The following is a 16,052-nucleotide window of genomic DNA, read 5'->3' on the forward strand; positions in this document are numbered from 1 at the left end:
TGAAGCAATACAAATGGGACTCTATAACCTTAATGACCACAAGTGTGAGTTCTTGTTCAATTTGTAACTCTGCATTTATTCGCAAATCCCACAGGATTAATATGCCAGTTCATGAAGCGTTATTGGAACTTTTGTTCCTCCCTTGTACTCTGTCAGCAGTTAAGTCTGAAGAGGGAGAGGAGATTTTGACACCCCCCCCCCCAAAAAAAAAAAAAAATCAGTAGTTTTTCATGCCCACATTTAGGCAATTTATTAAGGTAAGACCAAGCTACCCACTCCTGCAGGAGTTCTTTTATGATTCTGTCGGGGCTGACTTACCTCCTACTCCATGTACTGTATGATCTGCTGCCCTTCTTGTGACCAAAGGCTGCTGATTCTGTGACATCCTGTTTCATTTTTCCCACAGCATATTGATCCTTGGACCTCCAAGGGAAAAAACCATTTCAGTAATGCTGGTGGTGGGGAACAAGGTAATCTGCAAAAAAACTGGAGAAGGTACCTACACTTTAATTTTTTTTCAGTTTCTGTGTAATTATATTAGCTGTTTCACAACAACTATTGCTCAAGATACTAATACTAGTGTCATCTTCTAATTAACCTGCTGTGCCTTTGGATCATGGCATTCACAAAGTGCTGACACATTTTGAACTGAAAGCTCAGCATCCTGGTCAGATTATGTTCTGCCACTTCATTGTATATTGTCTGTGAGCAGTCTGTATGCCTAAGTATACCTTTCTAGTAGTCTAGCTGTAAAAATCAGTAGAATATTGTGGGTTTAGTCAAACTAAATCCTATGTAGTGATTTACTTTCTGTTCTCCCATCCAGTCTTTGTAAATTAGTACCATGTCCAAACCACAGAAAGCGTGAAACGCTCACATTAGCATACTGTGACCCTTGCAGGGAGAAAGAGCTGTAAACTGTAGTGACCTACTTCAGACTGCATTAGAACCAGGGAGGCAGGATCATGGGGACAAGATGAAACCAAGCAGAAATTTCCCCCGTATCTGCCAGGGACTTAAAGAAGGAGTGAGTACATATTGTCACTTCTTGGCTTAAGTCTCCACTGGACTGAGAGAAAATGGCCAATGTGGAATTATGAGCTGCAGGTGCAGAAATTGCTCCAGGCAAGAAGAGACGCTGGGCATGAGAGCTCCTTTCAGAGCAGAGAACTTGATAGAAGCCTATCACCTTCACCACTATTGGTGGGGAGTCTGTCATGTTGAGGCTGCAAAAATAGTGGTCAGAGGTCCTGTCACAGGAGACCTATCAAAAAAGAAAAACAGGGACCTCTTGAGTCAATAGTTTTAGACATACCTTCACGTTTTATAACCGTTATAGCTTGTTTTCCATGAGTTTATCCAGCTGCTTTTTGACAGCATTTATAGTTTTCATAATTAGAGTATAGTGTGCCATAATTTAATTTCACACATAAATGTGGTGCCTGGTTTACTTCAAATACATTGTTCCGAAGTATAGGAAATAATGGATAGCCATTCCACATTCATTTCTGCATACCAGTCATGGTCTTCTGTGCCTCTGTTGCCCATTCCTCACCATTGTCTTTTGTACAAGCTGAACATCCCAAATCTGTTTATCCTGTCTTCATTAAAAAATAATTCTATGACTTTGAGCTTTTTTGCAGCCCTTCTCTGTATGCCTCCTATTGCTGCAACAGCTTCTCTTGAGCCTTCTTTTTCCTCCCTGGAGGTACCAGGTGTTCACGCAGTATTAGTTGCTGGCTCCATAATCCCTTTGTGTACCAGTGCTTCAGGGATGGAGAAATAGTTACTCCAAATGTTGCTTTCATGCAATGAGAGGCATTGACAGAGCTTAGAGATCATAAGGTATTTTCCAGTGTTTACCTACACAGGGGCTGAAGACACTGCAGGTCAGTGTATGGGATACATAGCTGACTAGTAAGGAAACAAAACTGGAGTCCTTACTACACTAGTGCAGCTTGCTGACCTGGGGAAGGGAAGGAATTGATTCAGAATATCCAATGAAAGCAGACAACTGTGCATGCAGGTTCTTCTTTCTTGGATTTTTAATTTGAGGATGTGCCCAAAAGTAGAAGATGCTCTGTTCAGATACTCATAAATCAGGTGGATAAGTCCTGTTGCTATTTTCCAAGAAATTAGGAGAGCTGCTTGTAATGTAGCCAGAACTGACAGAACTATAGTTATGTTATCAGTCTTTGCATTATTCACAGACAAGTCTTGTCTGCACCAGTTACATTTCCAATCAAAGTTGATGCAGACCTTGCTAATTCTCCCAGAGGTTCGGTTATTGTGCCTTACTCTCTCATGCTGAGAGGGGAGGTCCTTTCCCATAGTGCAGCACAAATTTAATCTCTGTATGTTCTCAGAAAAGCACTTCTCCTGTTTGTGCCTAACAGTGAGTAGAGAGCCCTACAAACACACCTTTTCACATAGGGGAATGAAGTTCAGAAGGCACAACTTCTAACCAGAAGAGTCCCACAGCTATGTGAACTCCTTCCCAGCCACTATCTGGCTGACAAACAGAGTGTAGGTTGAGACATTTCTGCTCACCAGAATGATCAGGAGCAAGTGATTATCAATGCTAAGAGACAGCCTGGTGGATTGATGACGTGCTCGTGAAGGAGGGTGCTTCTGTTGTTGAAGATAAACCTATTCTTCACCTGCAAATACATGCTGAAAGCAACGTTACAACCAGGAGTTGAGACAGTGGATGATTCATATGGAAATGCAATTGTTTGTAGGCACAAGACACCTTCAAAAAATATTTAAAAAATTGTGTAACATGCAGCCAACCTTGAGAGAAATTCAAATACAGGTGGTTGTTCTGTCTCTTTTGCCTTGGGCTATATTACGTGGAGAAGATAATAGCAGCTGGGAAAACAGAAAAGATGCTGAATACTAAATGCAGACACTTCACTCATTCATCTGGACCTGGACAATGCTTTCTTCCTCTCTTCCTCAGGTCCTTGTGAGGTTGCTAGTTCAATATCTTGCCATGAGAACAGGGAACTAAGAGGCAGAAGAAAACAGATGCAGTTCCCACTTTTCTAATACAAATTACTTACCCTGCTCAGCATTCTCCAAATCAAGAACCAGTATGATTGTTAACATTGCAATGGGCAAGGGCATTTCATGGTCATAACTGTTTCCTCATGGTCTTAATTATTATTTCATGGAAACAGAGGATAATCTATTTTTAAAATGCTGTTACAGGTATTTGTTCTCTAATTTCTTTCAGACAAAAATGTCTCTGATTATCGTGGAATCTACTGCTCACAACAGATGGACAAGGCTGCAGAGGAAGAGGTGTGTGCAGTGCAGGGGTTATGGTGTTCCCTTAGCCCAGATCATAGAACAGCTGAGTGTCTGAAATGCTGAAGTCCACACTTGCAATCTGGCTGAGGGCCAGCTAACTCCAGAGCACCAGACTCGCCTTCTTCTTGGACCTTTGGCACTTAGGTTTACGCAGTTCCTTGTGCATTGAGCTGCACCCAGCTTTCTGCATCCCACCTAAGGTTTCCAGGGATCTGGATGCTTATCGTCCTCTACCTGTTCCCAGAGCATGGCTAACGAACTGACAAGCCTGGGTGGCTCACAAATTGCAGCTGTGGGAAAGAGGACAGTGTCCAGCTTTCACATGGCACTACTGTCTCATTAGCACAATCACAGGTAGGTCCTGGAGAACAGGACCGGGTGGTCTCCGGTTGCTCCTGAGAGTCCTACCTCCCATTTTCTGCTGCCCAGGAGGTGGCCGAGTGACACAGGTACCGGTTTGGGTCTGTTCTCAAAGGCTTCCTAACATCCAGTATTCCTGAGAGCAAACGGAATGTCACCCTTCATTGACACCTCGGCGTCCCAAGGACAAGTTTCTCGTGGGGCAGCGTCCCACAGTGACTGAGCCCAGTTTCATCCCGCGCGAGGAAACCGGGCACGTTCGCGACACTAAGCCAGCAAGCGGCCGTAAATTCCGCGGGAAGCGGAGCCGCGCCGCCCGGCTCCGCTCCCCAGCCCGCCCCCGCCGGGCAGCCCGGCCCCTGCGGCCGCCCGCGGCCATGTGCGCGGGGGTGGAGCTGAGCTGCCGGCCGGGGGAAGCCGCAGTCAGCGGCGGCCCGCGGGGATGCTGCGCTTCAGCTCGGGGCTCACGGTCACCGCCACCACCCCCAGGAGGTCGGCTGGCGACAGCGGCCGCGCCCGGCGGAAGGTGCGCGGGGTATCGCGGGGGGGACGTCGGGGAGGTCCCGCGGGCGGTGTCGTGGGGCGAAGCGGAGGTTTGAAAACAAATAATCCCCTTTACAGTTTACCTGCGGAGCTCTTGCCTTTTCTTCCCCCTACCCCCCCCCCCCCCCCCCCCCCCCCCCCCCCCGCCCCTTTAATTTTGTTCTTGTTTTGTTTTTCCTTTGCGTATTCTCGGTGTTTGCAGGTGAGGCTTGCGGTGTGAGAGCATCTTACACGTTCGTAGTAGGTGCTAGGAAATGAGCTTTTGGGTTGCTCTGCAAGCCTTTTGTTAATGCTAGTCCCCTAGTCCCTGGCTGTTCTGGAAACCTGCTAGGAAGGTGTGCTTATATTAGAGACTTTTTTCCTGCTCTCCCACCCCTGAAATACGTCTTGATAATTACAACCGAAAACTTGCCTCTGTCTATGGTGAGGAACGCTCATCGTAATGATTTAAGTGGCAACAGTAATTAATTTTTATAATCAGATTGTCAAATAGTGAAATATGATTTAATGATGTATTTTGCATACTTTTTATGGACATGATAAATAATCATGATGAGTTGCAAAATGCTTCTAAAAAGTTGTTGGAACTCTGGCAGATACAAGAATGTCTCTAGAGCTGCCTTCCTTTAAATAGCCTTTTTTTTTTGTGGCTGTAACCACAGTACTAGTGTTGTGAGTGCACATTCCACATATGAAGGAAGAAATGAAAAGTAGTGATAAGATTGTCCCTATGAAGAAATATAATCATGTGATCATGACACTTCTTGAATTACTTACTGATTGTTTTGACACTTGAAAATGTGAGTTCATAACTGAAACAGTGAAGAATGTCATCTTGCAATGTTTTACATGATAGTGTCAGGCACTTCCATAGGAAAATTCCCTAACCTTCCTAAAAATGAAATTGCTTATCTGTGTGTAAAAATTAAGGTGACTTAGAAATCATAGTTATGTTCTCTAACACATATTCTGTGTTCCCAGTGAGTTTTCTTTTTTAGTATTTCTTGAAAGAAATTGTAGCTAAGAGAAATTATTCAAATTATTATTTCATGAGTTTCATCCCCCTGATATATTTCCTGGGGATGATGTAAAATAGAGTTTATTTGCTACATTCTTGTAAGGAAACTGGTGAAAACCTAATTTGCAAGTGAACCCCTTTGGGAACTGGCTTTTTTTTTTGGCCTTTTTTTTTTTTCCTTTTTTTTTTTTTTTAAAGTGAAATGTGAGTCCCCCTTACGACAAGCTGTCAAAACAGGGGAGGAAGAGAGAAAAACTGCTGAATAAATGAAAGATGTATGTTACATTTTTGTGTGTCTGTGGTCACAGGAAAAGCGCCTGTTAATTGTGTAGGGATTCTCATAGAGATTTCATACATGGAGCAGGCTAATCAACAGATAAATGACCAAAGAAAGTACTTTCTTTTTTGCCTTTTTAGGACTGGCTGAAATTAAACACCTGCTCCTTCTCTGCTTTCACCTTCAGAAGTCTAAATGTAGCATTGAGTCTGAGGCATAAGGGAGTGATTTTTAGTTGCAAATAGTTAACAAAGATGTTATCTCCAAAACATTTTATTATCAGACATTAGAAAGATCAATGATATTAAATTCTTGTGATGTTGACTAAAGTCGATTCGAAGCTAGATCAATATTGAATCACATCTTCCCTGGGGAAAGACAGTAAAAATTGTAGAATAGGACTGGTTGTTGGGAGAACATCTTGTATTTTTCTGTCACTCCACTAGTAACTTTGGCTACTCTATAAATACATAGCTCATTATTTTAGTGCTAATGATTTGAGTACAGAGGTAACTATGATCAGTGCCTTTCTGGGTGCTTTAGGTTTTAGAACAGGAGAATAAGAGGCTGAAGAACATTACACAAACTGAATCTGTCATCTATATTTAAGTTGCACCCCAGTGATTTGAGTAGGATGGTAAATATGAATGTGGATTGTGGATCTGTGCCATGAATTCTTAGCATTTTTAACTACCCTAGATTGACTTTTTTTTCCTTAACTGCTTTATTATGGTAGCTTGCATCACTACTGTCCCACTAGCCTCTTAGAAATTTGATAAAAGAACCTGTCTTCACCTGTTAATTTCCATGGCATTCAGCAAATATTTTTGGATTTATTTTTTTTTTTCTGTCTAGAGGTGCTCTGGGCTGAACCTATCAGTCTTTGTTTTCCTGTCTGCATATTTGTTTCATGAATGATGTCAGATGAACTTTGGTAATAGGTTGGTGTCAAAAAGCCAGGACCAAACAAAAAATATGGGCACAATCAAGACAGTTTGTATTGTTGGCTTGCCAAAGCTACAGATGCTACAAATCAAACTAGAAATCTGTTACTCTACAAAACCTGATACCAGGTTCTTCTTCTACCCAGTATTTATTTTCTAAAGTTATGCTCACAAAATTACAATCAAAGGAAATGTGGAAGCCATGTCTGTCCCTGCGTTTCCTCACTTGTTCCTACCATCAGCTAGTAGCTGAAGGAATTGAATCATGGCTTTTTCCCTGCTAGGGGAGTTCTATTTCATTCTCCTCCCTGCTTTCTCTCTACATAACCCCATTTGTTTCTGGAAATTGCTCCTTCATCCTCAGTTGCACATAATTGTGCCACTGTTTGGCACTGAGTCAAGGCTCTTCCAGTTGCAATTTCTTTTCCATTTAAAGACATCACTGCAAGAATGCTTTGCTGTTCAGGAGGGCTTGCTACAATTTCCATGTGAGCCTGCCCATTCATTTTGTCGAGTAAATTTGCCAACAAATTGTACAGCTTCTTTAGGAAGCATTGCAGGAACTGGATAAGTACAGTATTCATAACTGCTTCTGGAGGCTAGAGGGGGGAAAAAAGCCACTGCTTGTTGGTTTTCCCTTCCAATCTCTACAGTGTTCTTGAATAATTCTGTCCTTAGAGTGCATTGTTTGTGGCCCAGGAGGAGCAGGAGTGAATAGCTACTTTACACGTTTGTTGCTGTTTCCCCAGGGATGCTGAGGAAGTGCTATTGTTATAAACAATAGCAAGAGTACACTCTGTGTAAGTTTGTCCTACTGAGGAACTGGGCGGTACTTTGCCATTGCTGTGCAAGCCTTATTGGGCATGACTTCAAGGCTGGTATCCTTAGATGATTGCCAGTACCACCCTCTGTTTGGCATTGGCATGCAACAGGTTGTGAGGTAAAATGTTAAAACTTGTGTCAGAAATACTGCCAGAAATAAGATACTCATCTGAGTTGTTCTAAAAGTAAGGAGCTTGCATGAAAATGAGGAAGTAGTGGGGAAACAACATGATTTGGGGACAATTTCCTTCACAGTAACCCTGTAACTTCAATTGCTGTAATGTGGCAGGCAGTCATGATTCACTAGCTGGAATACAGGTATTAGATAATTACTTATTTACGGTCACTACACTATGAATCTCTGAGTGTGTTGGCTATAATTAGTCTTATACTAACAGGCAAGCCATTTGCCTGCTTCAGAGAATCATACACAGCTCTGCTAACTTTGAGTTGCCAGTCACTATCTGTTTCTATGTATTTGAGGTTATTTTTCAGATTTTCGTTTTTCCTTCATTTGAAACCACTGTAAGAAAATATTTGCCTCATCTATCACTTCCTCACAGCACAAGTTCAGTTCTACTTCCTATTAGTGGGCCTGGTCTTTGTCTACATAGAGGAAAGCCAGACTGTTTCCCTTTGTGTTGTAAATAGGCACATTTCAAGAGGAAAGAACTTTGCCAAGCTAATGGGAAGAAAGTGTGGAGGGGAATGGAAATTAAATAGGTGGGAAAAGATAATACATTTATGAATCAATGAGCTTCAAAGCTGAGGAGTTTATTAATGAAGTGTCTTGATAACTAACTTGTAAGCAAGAACCAACTCCAGCTTCTGCAGTGTATGGAGAGTCTGATGTTCTCAGAACAAATCTAGAAGTCTGTCAGTGTCAAAAGCCAATATGTAAGAATACAATATTTTTAAACGCATTTCATTGTTTCAGAATATGAAAGCATAATATTTATAGCATATTTATAGCATTTAAAGCATAATATTTATACTAAGTTTTAGAGAGTTTGTGTTGCATTCTCTGGGGCTTGTTCTAGCTTTGCTAGCATCTAGCTGAATGGTGAATTAATGATGAGGAGCCTACTACATAAAAAGTAGCCTCCACAGGTGAATCTAAATAATAGGTTATATTTCACCTTGATCGTATTATAGACTTTTCAGATTTGGACAGATGGATTTATCATTTTATCATTTGCCATGTTCTGTTTAGGACTTAGTTATTTTCCACAAAAAATCTCTCATGTGTAGGACTAAAAATGAAAGTTTTAACCAAGTTTCTTGCATGAAATTAATTGCTTTAAAAATACTGCACCAAAGAGTTCTCAGCTAAAAGCAAGGCTTGGGTTAGGAAGGTATTGATCCTATTAGCCTGTTTCCTCATCAAGAGAATGTCTTTTCTAAAACTGGATAGGAAACACTTCTTCTTAAATTTTCTCTGAGGCATTTTGAAGCCTAGTTTTTATAAACATCTTTTATGTATCAAATATCAATAATGTTCTCATTGACATTCAGTGCAATCACGGTGTTGAGGTGCCCTTGGATCAAATACTTGGATATATACTGAGCAGAAAAGGGGCATTCACTTCAGAACACACTTTGTTTCTGAATAATCCCCATTGAGGATTAAATATATGCCAAATCTGCAAACAAAATGGAGAAACTAGAAAATGATGTTCACTGTTCTGTTATCTCAGTTCTCAATGTCAGTTATGAGTACATGAGAACATCTTGTTGATTGAAATGGATTTTTGGTATTTCAGGTATGGCATTATGGGAATGCTTTTGAATTATTTCTTGGCAGCTAAAAACCCCTCCCACTTTTAAAATACAATCTTTTGTCAACTGTGTGGCAGAAGGTAAAAAATAGTTCATTCTGTAATGCAAATTATTAAATTTTTTTTTTTTTAACACTTAAATCTAAACACAAAACTTTGTTTTTCTTTCAGATGAATGTCTGTAGATTACGCTTAACAGTACCACCTGATGAAGGCTCACAGCCTGAACAGGGAGCAAAGGAACCTGAAAGAAAGAAAAATGTAAGTTTTAAGAATCAATTAAGAATCAAAGGTAAATTCTGTATGAACAAGGGGCAAATATTGCCATCTACTGAAGCTGATATTAGTTGTTTGGGAAGCCTAATGCCCAGTTATCTTGGAAGACTGAAGAACATGTGGAAGCTGAGCAAGTCAGCTGTGGTCATTGAGCCTGAGCCTTGGAGTTGGGGATAGCAAAACTGCCTGTAAAATAGGACAGTAGAGGAACAGCACAAAGATTGTAGGTATATGTGACTGAGGTATCTTTAAGACTTCATTATTTAATATTTGTATATTAAAGGGTAAGAAATTCCAATCAAGAGCAGAATCTGATGATCTTTAACCTCACCTGAAGGGGATTTTATGTTTTGTATAGGCTTAACAGTGTGCAAGATTTGAGCCTTAGTGTGTATGGGAGCTGGCTGGCCTGGGACATAGATGTTTTGCTGTGAACTGATGAGGTACTAGTAAGAAATACAAAATAAAGTATTCAAGGTTGTTCTGAAGTGAAAGCAACTTGAAGGTCATACGCACAGAAGGGCTCAGAAGGACAGTTTTTTTGTAGAAGCAAGTAGCATGCACATACTAAAACAAAACCAAAAGAGTCTTGCAGATGCTTTGGTGCAGAACTTGTTCTGCAAGAGCTGTTTCAGAGCAATTTGTCTTAATGATGGAGCCTAAAAGGAAAGCTGGACAGGCTTCACAACTTCACCGCACTTACACTTTGATAAACCAAAATCAAACAAGAAGTTGGCTAAGTTTACCAGACTTGATGTCTGAATAGCAATATGACAATAGGAAGCAAAGCCAAAATAGGATTTATTTGAAATGATTTCTTAGTGGTACTCAGAAATAAAAATAACTGTAAAATGACTCAGACAAGCATTTTAAAGCAATAAAAATAAATACAGAGTACAATAGTCAAGATAAAGATTCCTTATCAGATATTTCTTGTGTTGGAATCTTTTCATACACTGCTCTGGCAGGTCCTTGAAAATCTATAAATGTTACTTACAGACTGGATTAAAGAGACCTTAATGCAGACTAAATTTGAGACATCATTAAACAGCAATAATTCTTTTTGTATGGAGATGTTATAGTCCAGAGCTGCTTCCCCCACCACTTACTCCCTCAGTCTCTTTTCAGTTCCTATATGTTTGTAGAAACGCTGGGTCTGGCCTAACCATATGGACCCAATGCCCTTCAAGTCATGTTTGTTTTTGAGGAGGATAGCTACTGACTCATGTCTTACTCACTTTACTGTGTCAATTTGTGTAATAATAAGAATGAACTGTCCATGATTAGAGCATGGACAGTTTGTTGTGACTGTCCTATCTGACAATTTTTCTTCTCTGTGGGACCTTACTGAAACATGTATTTCTTCCATAATACATGCAAAGCCAAGTGGGGTTTTTGTATCAGAGAATGTTAAGGAGAGGATATGAGAGGTAATAAATACATTATTGAGCTCATCTTACATTCCATTGTATCATGCAGTGATTTTTAAGAAATGGATCCTTTTCATTTGAGACCAAAAATACTGGTCCATATTTTAATTATTGTGTATTTAAAGTAGTTTTCTAAAGTTCAGTACTGTTATACAATTTAAAGACTCCTAGAAATCATACAAACAGACTTCAGAGCTAGATGGGATCTAATTAGGCAGTTTCATAGCGATTAAAAACCACAGGGCAATTGTGCCACTAATTGTGTTTTAGTGTCTTTGTGTAATTAAAAAAAATAATAGCCCTACAGATTGTATAGTTAGAACATATAGAAGCAGCTATTAAAAAAACAAAAAACTGATCATGGTCTTTTTTCCTCATCTTTAAAACAAGATGGCAAAATTGACTGTAGATTTTTGTAGTGATCAGATATTTCTGCTGATCCATTCATGTTCAACTGACTCAATGTTAATGAAATTGCTTAAAATTCTTTGAGAATAACAGGTTATACAAATGTAAGATAATCCTCACACAGTGTTATAAGAACTGAGCCCCCTTCTTGGAAACAGAGAGAGAAATTAGGGAACGCCTCCATTTCCTGCCTTGTACTTTACTATAGAGTAGAATAGAATAGAATAAACCGGGTTGGAAGAGACCTTCAAGATCATCGTGTCCAACCCATCATCCAACACCATCTAATCGACTAAACGACTAAACCATGGCACCAAGCACCCCAACGAGTCTCCTCCTAAACAATTTAAGGTCAAAAAATAAACAGCTGCACCAAGAATCACATTTAACAGCAGATTTCTTGTTGAAATTTAAATGTAAATGCTGAATATTAAAAACCCAGGTATTTAAAATATGTTAGTGTGAACTAAGGACATGAACTGCAGGGATGATTTCTGGGATTGTGCAGTTTTTGCTGGAGCACTCTTAGCCTGATTGCCAAACACTCCCCTGCTTGGGCAGCACTTGTGCTGGAGAGTCTTCCTGGCTTCTGCATGCTGCAGATGAGGAAAGAGAGCAGGGACCTTGTTGTGTCAAAGGGAATGCCAGAAATCTATAAATATACCATGGTGTGACATTTGGTTGTAATCTCCTCTTTCAAATCTTTCACTAGAAGGAGGTGATTCTGAGCTGCTCTACTGTGACATAGTGATGTTTTACTGACTGATCTTTTTCTGTAGCTTTCTGGGCTCAGTACCATTAAGAGATGTTTCACGTGCCAAATCAACCAGTGAATTGCATGGAAATTGTTGCTACTGCTGATGCTCTCAATAGCATGTTTTGGAGCTTGATGTCAGAGCAGAACTGATTCTTCACTAGTTACGTCTCTCCCAACCCAGTGCATTCTACTATTCTCTGTTAGTAGCTATTAGCTTAACCTTTTTCACTGTAGCAGAAAATGTGTTGAGTTTCATTAGGTTTCTAAAAGACTGTACATCATAGCACACGTGTATATTATTTATGTATATCTGTGAAATCAAAGTGAACCAGTGTAAGAGACTAAAACAAAGTGATGGAGCTAAGTAGTTTTGTTGCAACAAAATTGCTGCAGGCATTACTGGACTGGGATGGCCTCTCCCATCTTTTGTGAAAGGCTAGCAGATGGTACACAGAAGCTGATCTCAAAAACTGAAAGGGAGTTGAGTTTGTGCTCCAGCATGTCAGGTTGGGATTTTACATTTATATTTAGGCTATGACACCTTGAAAGAAACATATGAGAACTAGTGTCACAATCTGAGGCTGGTTGGTCTGTTTGATTTTTACAAGCTAAAAGGCTACTGCTATGTATCTGAGTTTTTCGCACTTAGGGAAGAGGGACTCTGAAACTCTACTAATTTTGTTCCATTACTTCTGTCACTGATAGACAGTGGATGGCAATAGTGTGAGCCTGTTTACTTCACCATGAAGTACAAAGGAATATTGTGCTTGTCAGATTGTATGTGAAATCTGCATGTCGTGAAGCGTGCCTTGTCTCGCATAATAAAGGACTACCAGACAACTGTATTGTCCCTTTTTGGGACTGGGCTTATTTTTATCCATCAGTTCCTTTCTTCACTGTCATGGCTAAATTTGGAAGTGTCATTGGAGGCTGCAGCTAGGCATTTGAGAGCAGAATATGGAGATATGTATAGACAGATGTTTCTTTTTCATTTGAACACATGAACAAGAAAATGAAAATGAGATAACACTCTGGAAATTTGTGTCACTTTCCTGACGCTTTCAACAGAGTTTGAGCTGTATCCTCAAACTCGTTAGTTTTCAAATGTTTTTAAAGCATCACAACCAAGAGGTAAAAGTCTTTTTGCTTCCTAAGCAGGAATGCAGACGCAAACATTTTTATTTTTTTCTCTCAGTAAAAAAGTAGGCTGTAAAGAAGCCATAAGGGGAATTTGCTCCCTTATGTGATGGAGAGAATCAAGCAGAAACCTGTCAGGCCTGGATCAGAAAACGTAAGTGCCATGAACATGAGGCCGTTGCACACGTTGAATCTAGGACAGCGCCTATTTTCTCTGCTGATCTGGTGCTGCCAGCCCACTCCCATCAGCATAGCAGAAGTAGTGTCATAACAAAATTCACCTGCTACATCTGGATGATATTACTGTTTCTCAGCCTTTCTGGCACTTCATTCTTGTTATATACTGATTAAGGGACACCTTCATTAAAAGCAGTGCAACATGGAAACCACAGAAAGTGTTCCACTGAGTTCTGTGATTTTGTGTTGTATCTCATCTTCTTGGTGTACAAGCACTGCTGTTCTGTGTAGGGATTTCATTGATGACATACAACTGCATAATACCTGTCACTTCTATTTTTTTGAGATAGGCATCTGAATTCTATATTTCAAGGAGCATAAAAACTGGAATTTGTTAAATTATGTCTCCTATTTGGTGTCTTGAATTTAATAATATTTGTGTCTAGGTCTTAGCATATTTTGCTTATTTTAATACCATTTCTGTATGAATACATCCTTAAATGTGAGTTTCATGAACTGCAGAGGAATATGAAAGGGAAAAAAAAAACCATATAAACATAGCTACCATTTGTCAGAGCACAGCAGATTTCCTTGGTGAACTCAGTATTATAACTTTGCCATTTTACTGAACAGAAAATATGTAGCCTAAGTAACAATGTGAATGTTCTTATTCCTTGTATAACCAGTGATAAGCAAAAGACAACTAGATATTTCAGAAACCTTGGAATGTGGCAGTTGAGGAAAAGATAAAGCTTTGCATAACTGATCTAGTTCTGGTTAAAAGAACAGGTTTTAGATGGTTTAGGTAAACAGAAGATTGTAATATAGAAACCTTATAAGGCCATATGAGTACTCAACATAGAATTGTGTTGGGTTTTTTCAGAATAAGATACCTTTTCTGTGCTTCTGCTTCCAATATTCGGGCAAGGAGAAAGTATAAAGTATGGGGGTATCTGACTTCCATGTAAAAAAATGATGGTGATAGATTAAGAAGAAAATAATCTCTCAGTGTTATTTATGTGATGCAAATAAAAACATTGGCAATACAAAAAGCAGCTAACAGCTCCTATTTAGGGCTATGTTTTATAGTGTCTTTGCTTCACCTGTTTTCATGCTACTCGTGCTACTTCCTTGGACAGACATAAACAGGATGCATGGCAATTATAAAGACTTTTGCAACCTTGGGGTGTAGGCTTCTGTTTTAAATATTTATTAATTAAGTAAACACAGTCTGCATTTCTTTAGTACAAGTTGTGTGGTCACACCAAGTGCAACATGACTGTTGCTGCAATGTAGACAAAGCCTGTTCCTGGAAGCTGCTGTAGTATTAATGAGCATCGGCATGATGTGTTTGTGCTAATACCTTGGACTGTCATATAACTGACTATAGACAGAAATTTCTTAAGCTAAGTCTACCTTTTCAGATCAGCAGCTCATATTAGAAGGGATTTTAAGCACAGTTTGGGGCAACAACTGTCTTATTCCAATGCAGCAAGTGCATAGGCAGGTGGAAAGTGAGAACTTCCCTATACTTGGGAGCTGGCTGATATTTTGACCTTAAACAGCAATGGTTAACCAGTCTAACAAAACCTGCCATCCTCAAACACTTTTTTTGGTTAACTTCACAATATTTGCTTGTTCCTAAGTATTTGGTGTACTTTGCTACCATCACTGAGATGCCTCTGCAAATCAGAGTGGAGACAGGCAAGGACCTTCTTAGAAAAATATGTGAGTTCTGAGAGTGGGTATGTATGGGACATAGAAGAAAACCCTGGAAAGTACTTGTCTTAAAAAACATTCCAGGGTCATTGGAAATGTGGAAAATCCATGTTTGTGGAACAGGAAACATGGGAGAGGGAGGACATGACAGAGGAAGAAAAGAGAACATACCAGAAAAGGAAAAAAACAATGAAGGCAGAAAAATAAACAGGGGTGTGTGGGAAGTAGCTTAAGGGAAGAGATAAACTGGCTGAAATTATGCTCAGTGTATACGTAGTGATGCAGTTCTGTAGAGCAGTCTGAGAAGCAAGCCATTCAGCAAGGCCTCCTTTAGAGGTAAAGGTAGTTAAAAAATACAGTCAACAAGCAGAGCAACCCACTTGGTGTGCAAAGAAACGCATAACCAGTCTAGCTTTGTCATAGCCAGTGAAATGTGTAAGTGCTATGGGTGATTCTCCAGCTGCAGTCTGAATTTATAGGTCTTTCTCAAAAGGGGGAAAAAATCTTCAAAGCATGGAATGTCATGGTCATAGTTTCCATACAAAACTCTGCAAACAGCACTTTAAACAATTCTGCTAATGTTTCAGAGACACAAAGGGTCTTGGTAGTTGCTGGTATTTGGCTGTTCACTTCATAAAAAAGGAATGATCATGGGTAAAGGGTATGGAGTTATGAATTCAGTGTCTGGTGCCTTAGTAACCTCTAAACAAAGTGATTATTCATTTAGTTAACAGGAAAATGGAAACTAGTGTGTAATCCCTTTATCCAGATGCAGGGGAGGAGCTGCCCTGAAACTGTTAAAGAAACTGTACAACCCTGGAAGCAAACAAACACACAAAAAAAGGTCACGTCCCCATCTAGTTTTTGGTTTCTGTACTCTCAGAAAATTGGGTGTGTATCTGAACAGCAAAACAACACCCACCCTCTTATCCCCCCAAGTGCATAATTAAGAAACTTATGATTATTAGGATATGAAATGTTGCATATAATGTTTTCAAACTTCAGAATTACACCATGTATAGATTGTACTAGTTGCCCAAGGTTTTTTCCATTAAGTGATTTTAAGACTTCCTTTTTAAAATGTTTGCTTA

At 39.8% G+C, this 16,052-nt stretch overlaps 1 protein-coding gene across 2 annotated transcripts in view; it reads left to right on the top strand.

Moving 5' to 3' along the window:
- MYZAP (myocardial zonula adherens protein) overlaps positions 1-16,052 on the top strand; it is a 53,229-nt gene that overhangs the window by 7,262 nt on the left and 29,915 nt on the right. Inside the window, exons 2-3 of one of the 2 annotated variants that reach the window (XM_054168768.1) lie at positions 3,239-3,306; positions 9,229-9,318. In XM_054168768.1, the coding sequence (XP_054024743.1) occupies positions 3,239-3,306; positions 9,229-9,318 (158 nt within the window). Of the gene's footprint in view, positions 1-3,238; positions 3,307-4,063; positions 4,202-9,228; positions 9,319-16,052 lie in introns of those variants that run through there. The other variant, XM_054168769.1, reaches the window with a different exon arrangement.

Source organism: Dryobates pubescens, chromosome 17 (assembly GCF_014839835.1).
Source record: "Dryobates pubescens isolate bDryPub1 chromosome 17, bDryPub1.pri, whole genome shotgun sequence".
Classification (NCBI taxonomy): Eukaryota; Metazoa; Chordata; class Aves; order Piciformes; family Picidae; genus Dryobates; species Dryobates pubescens.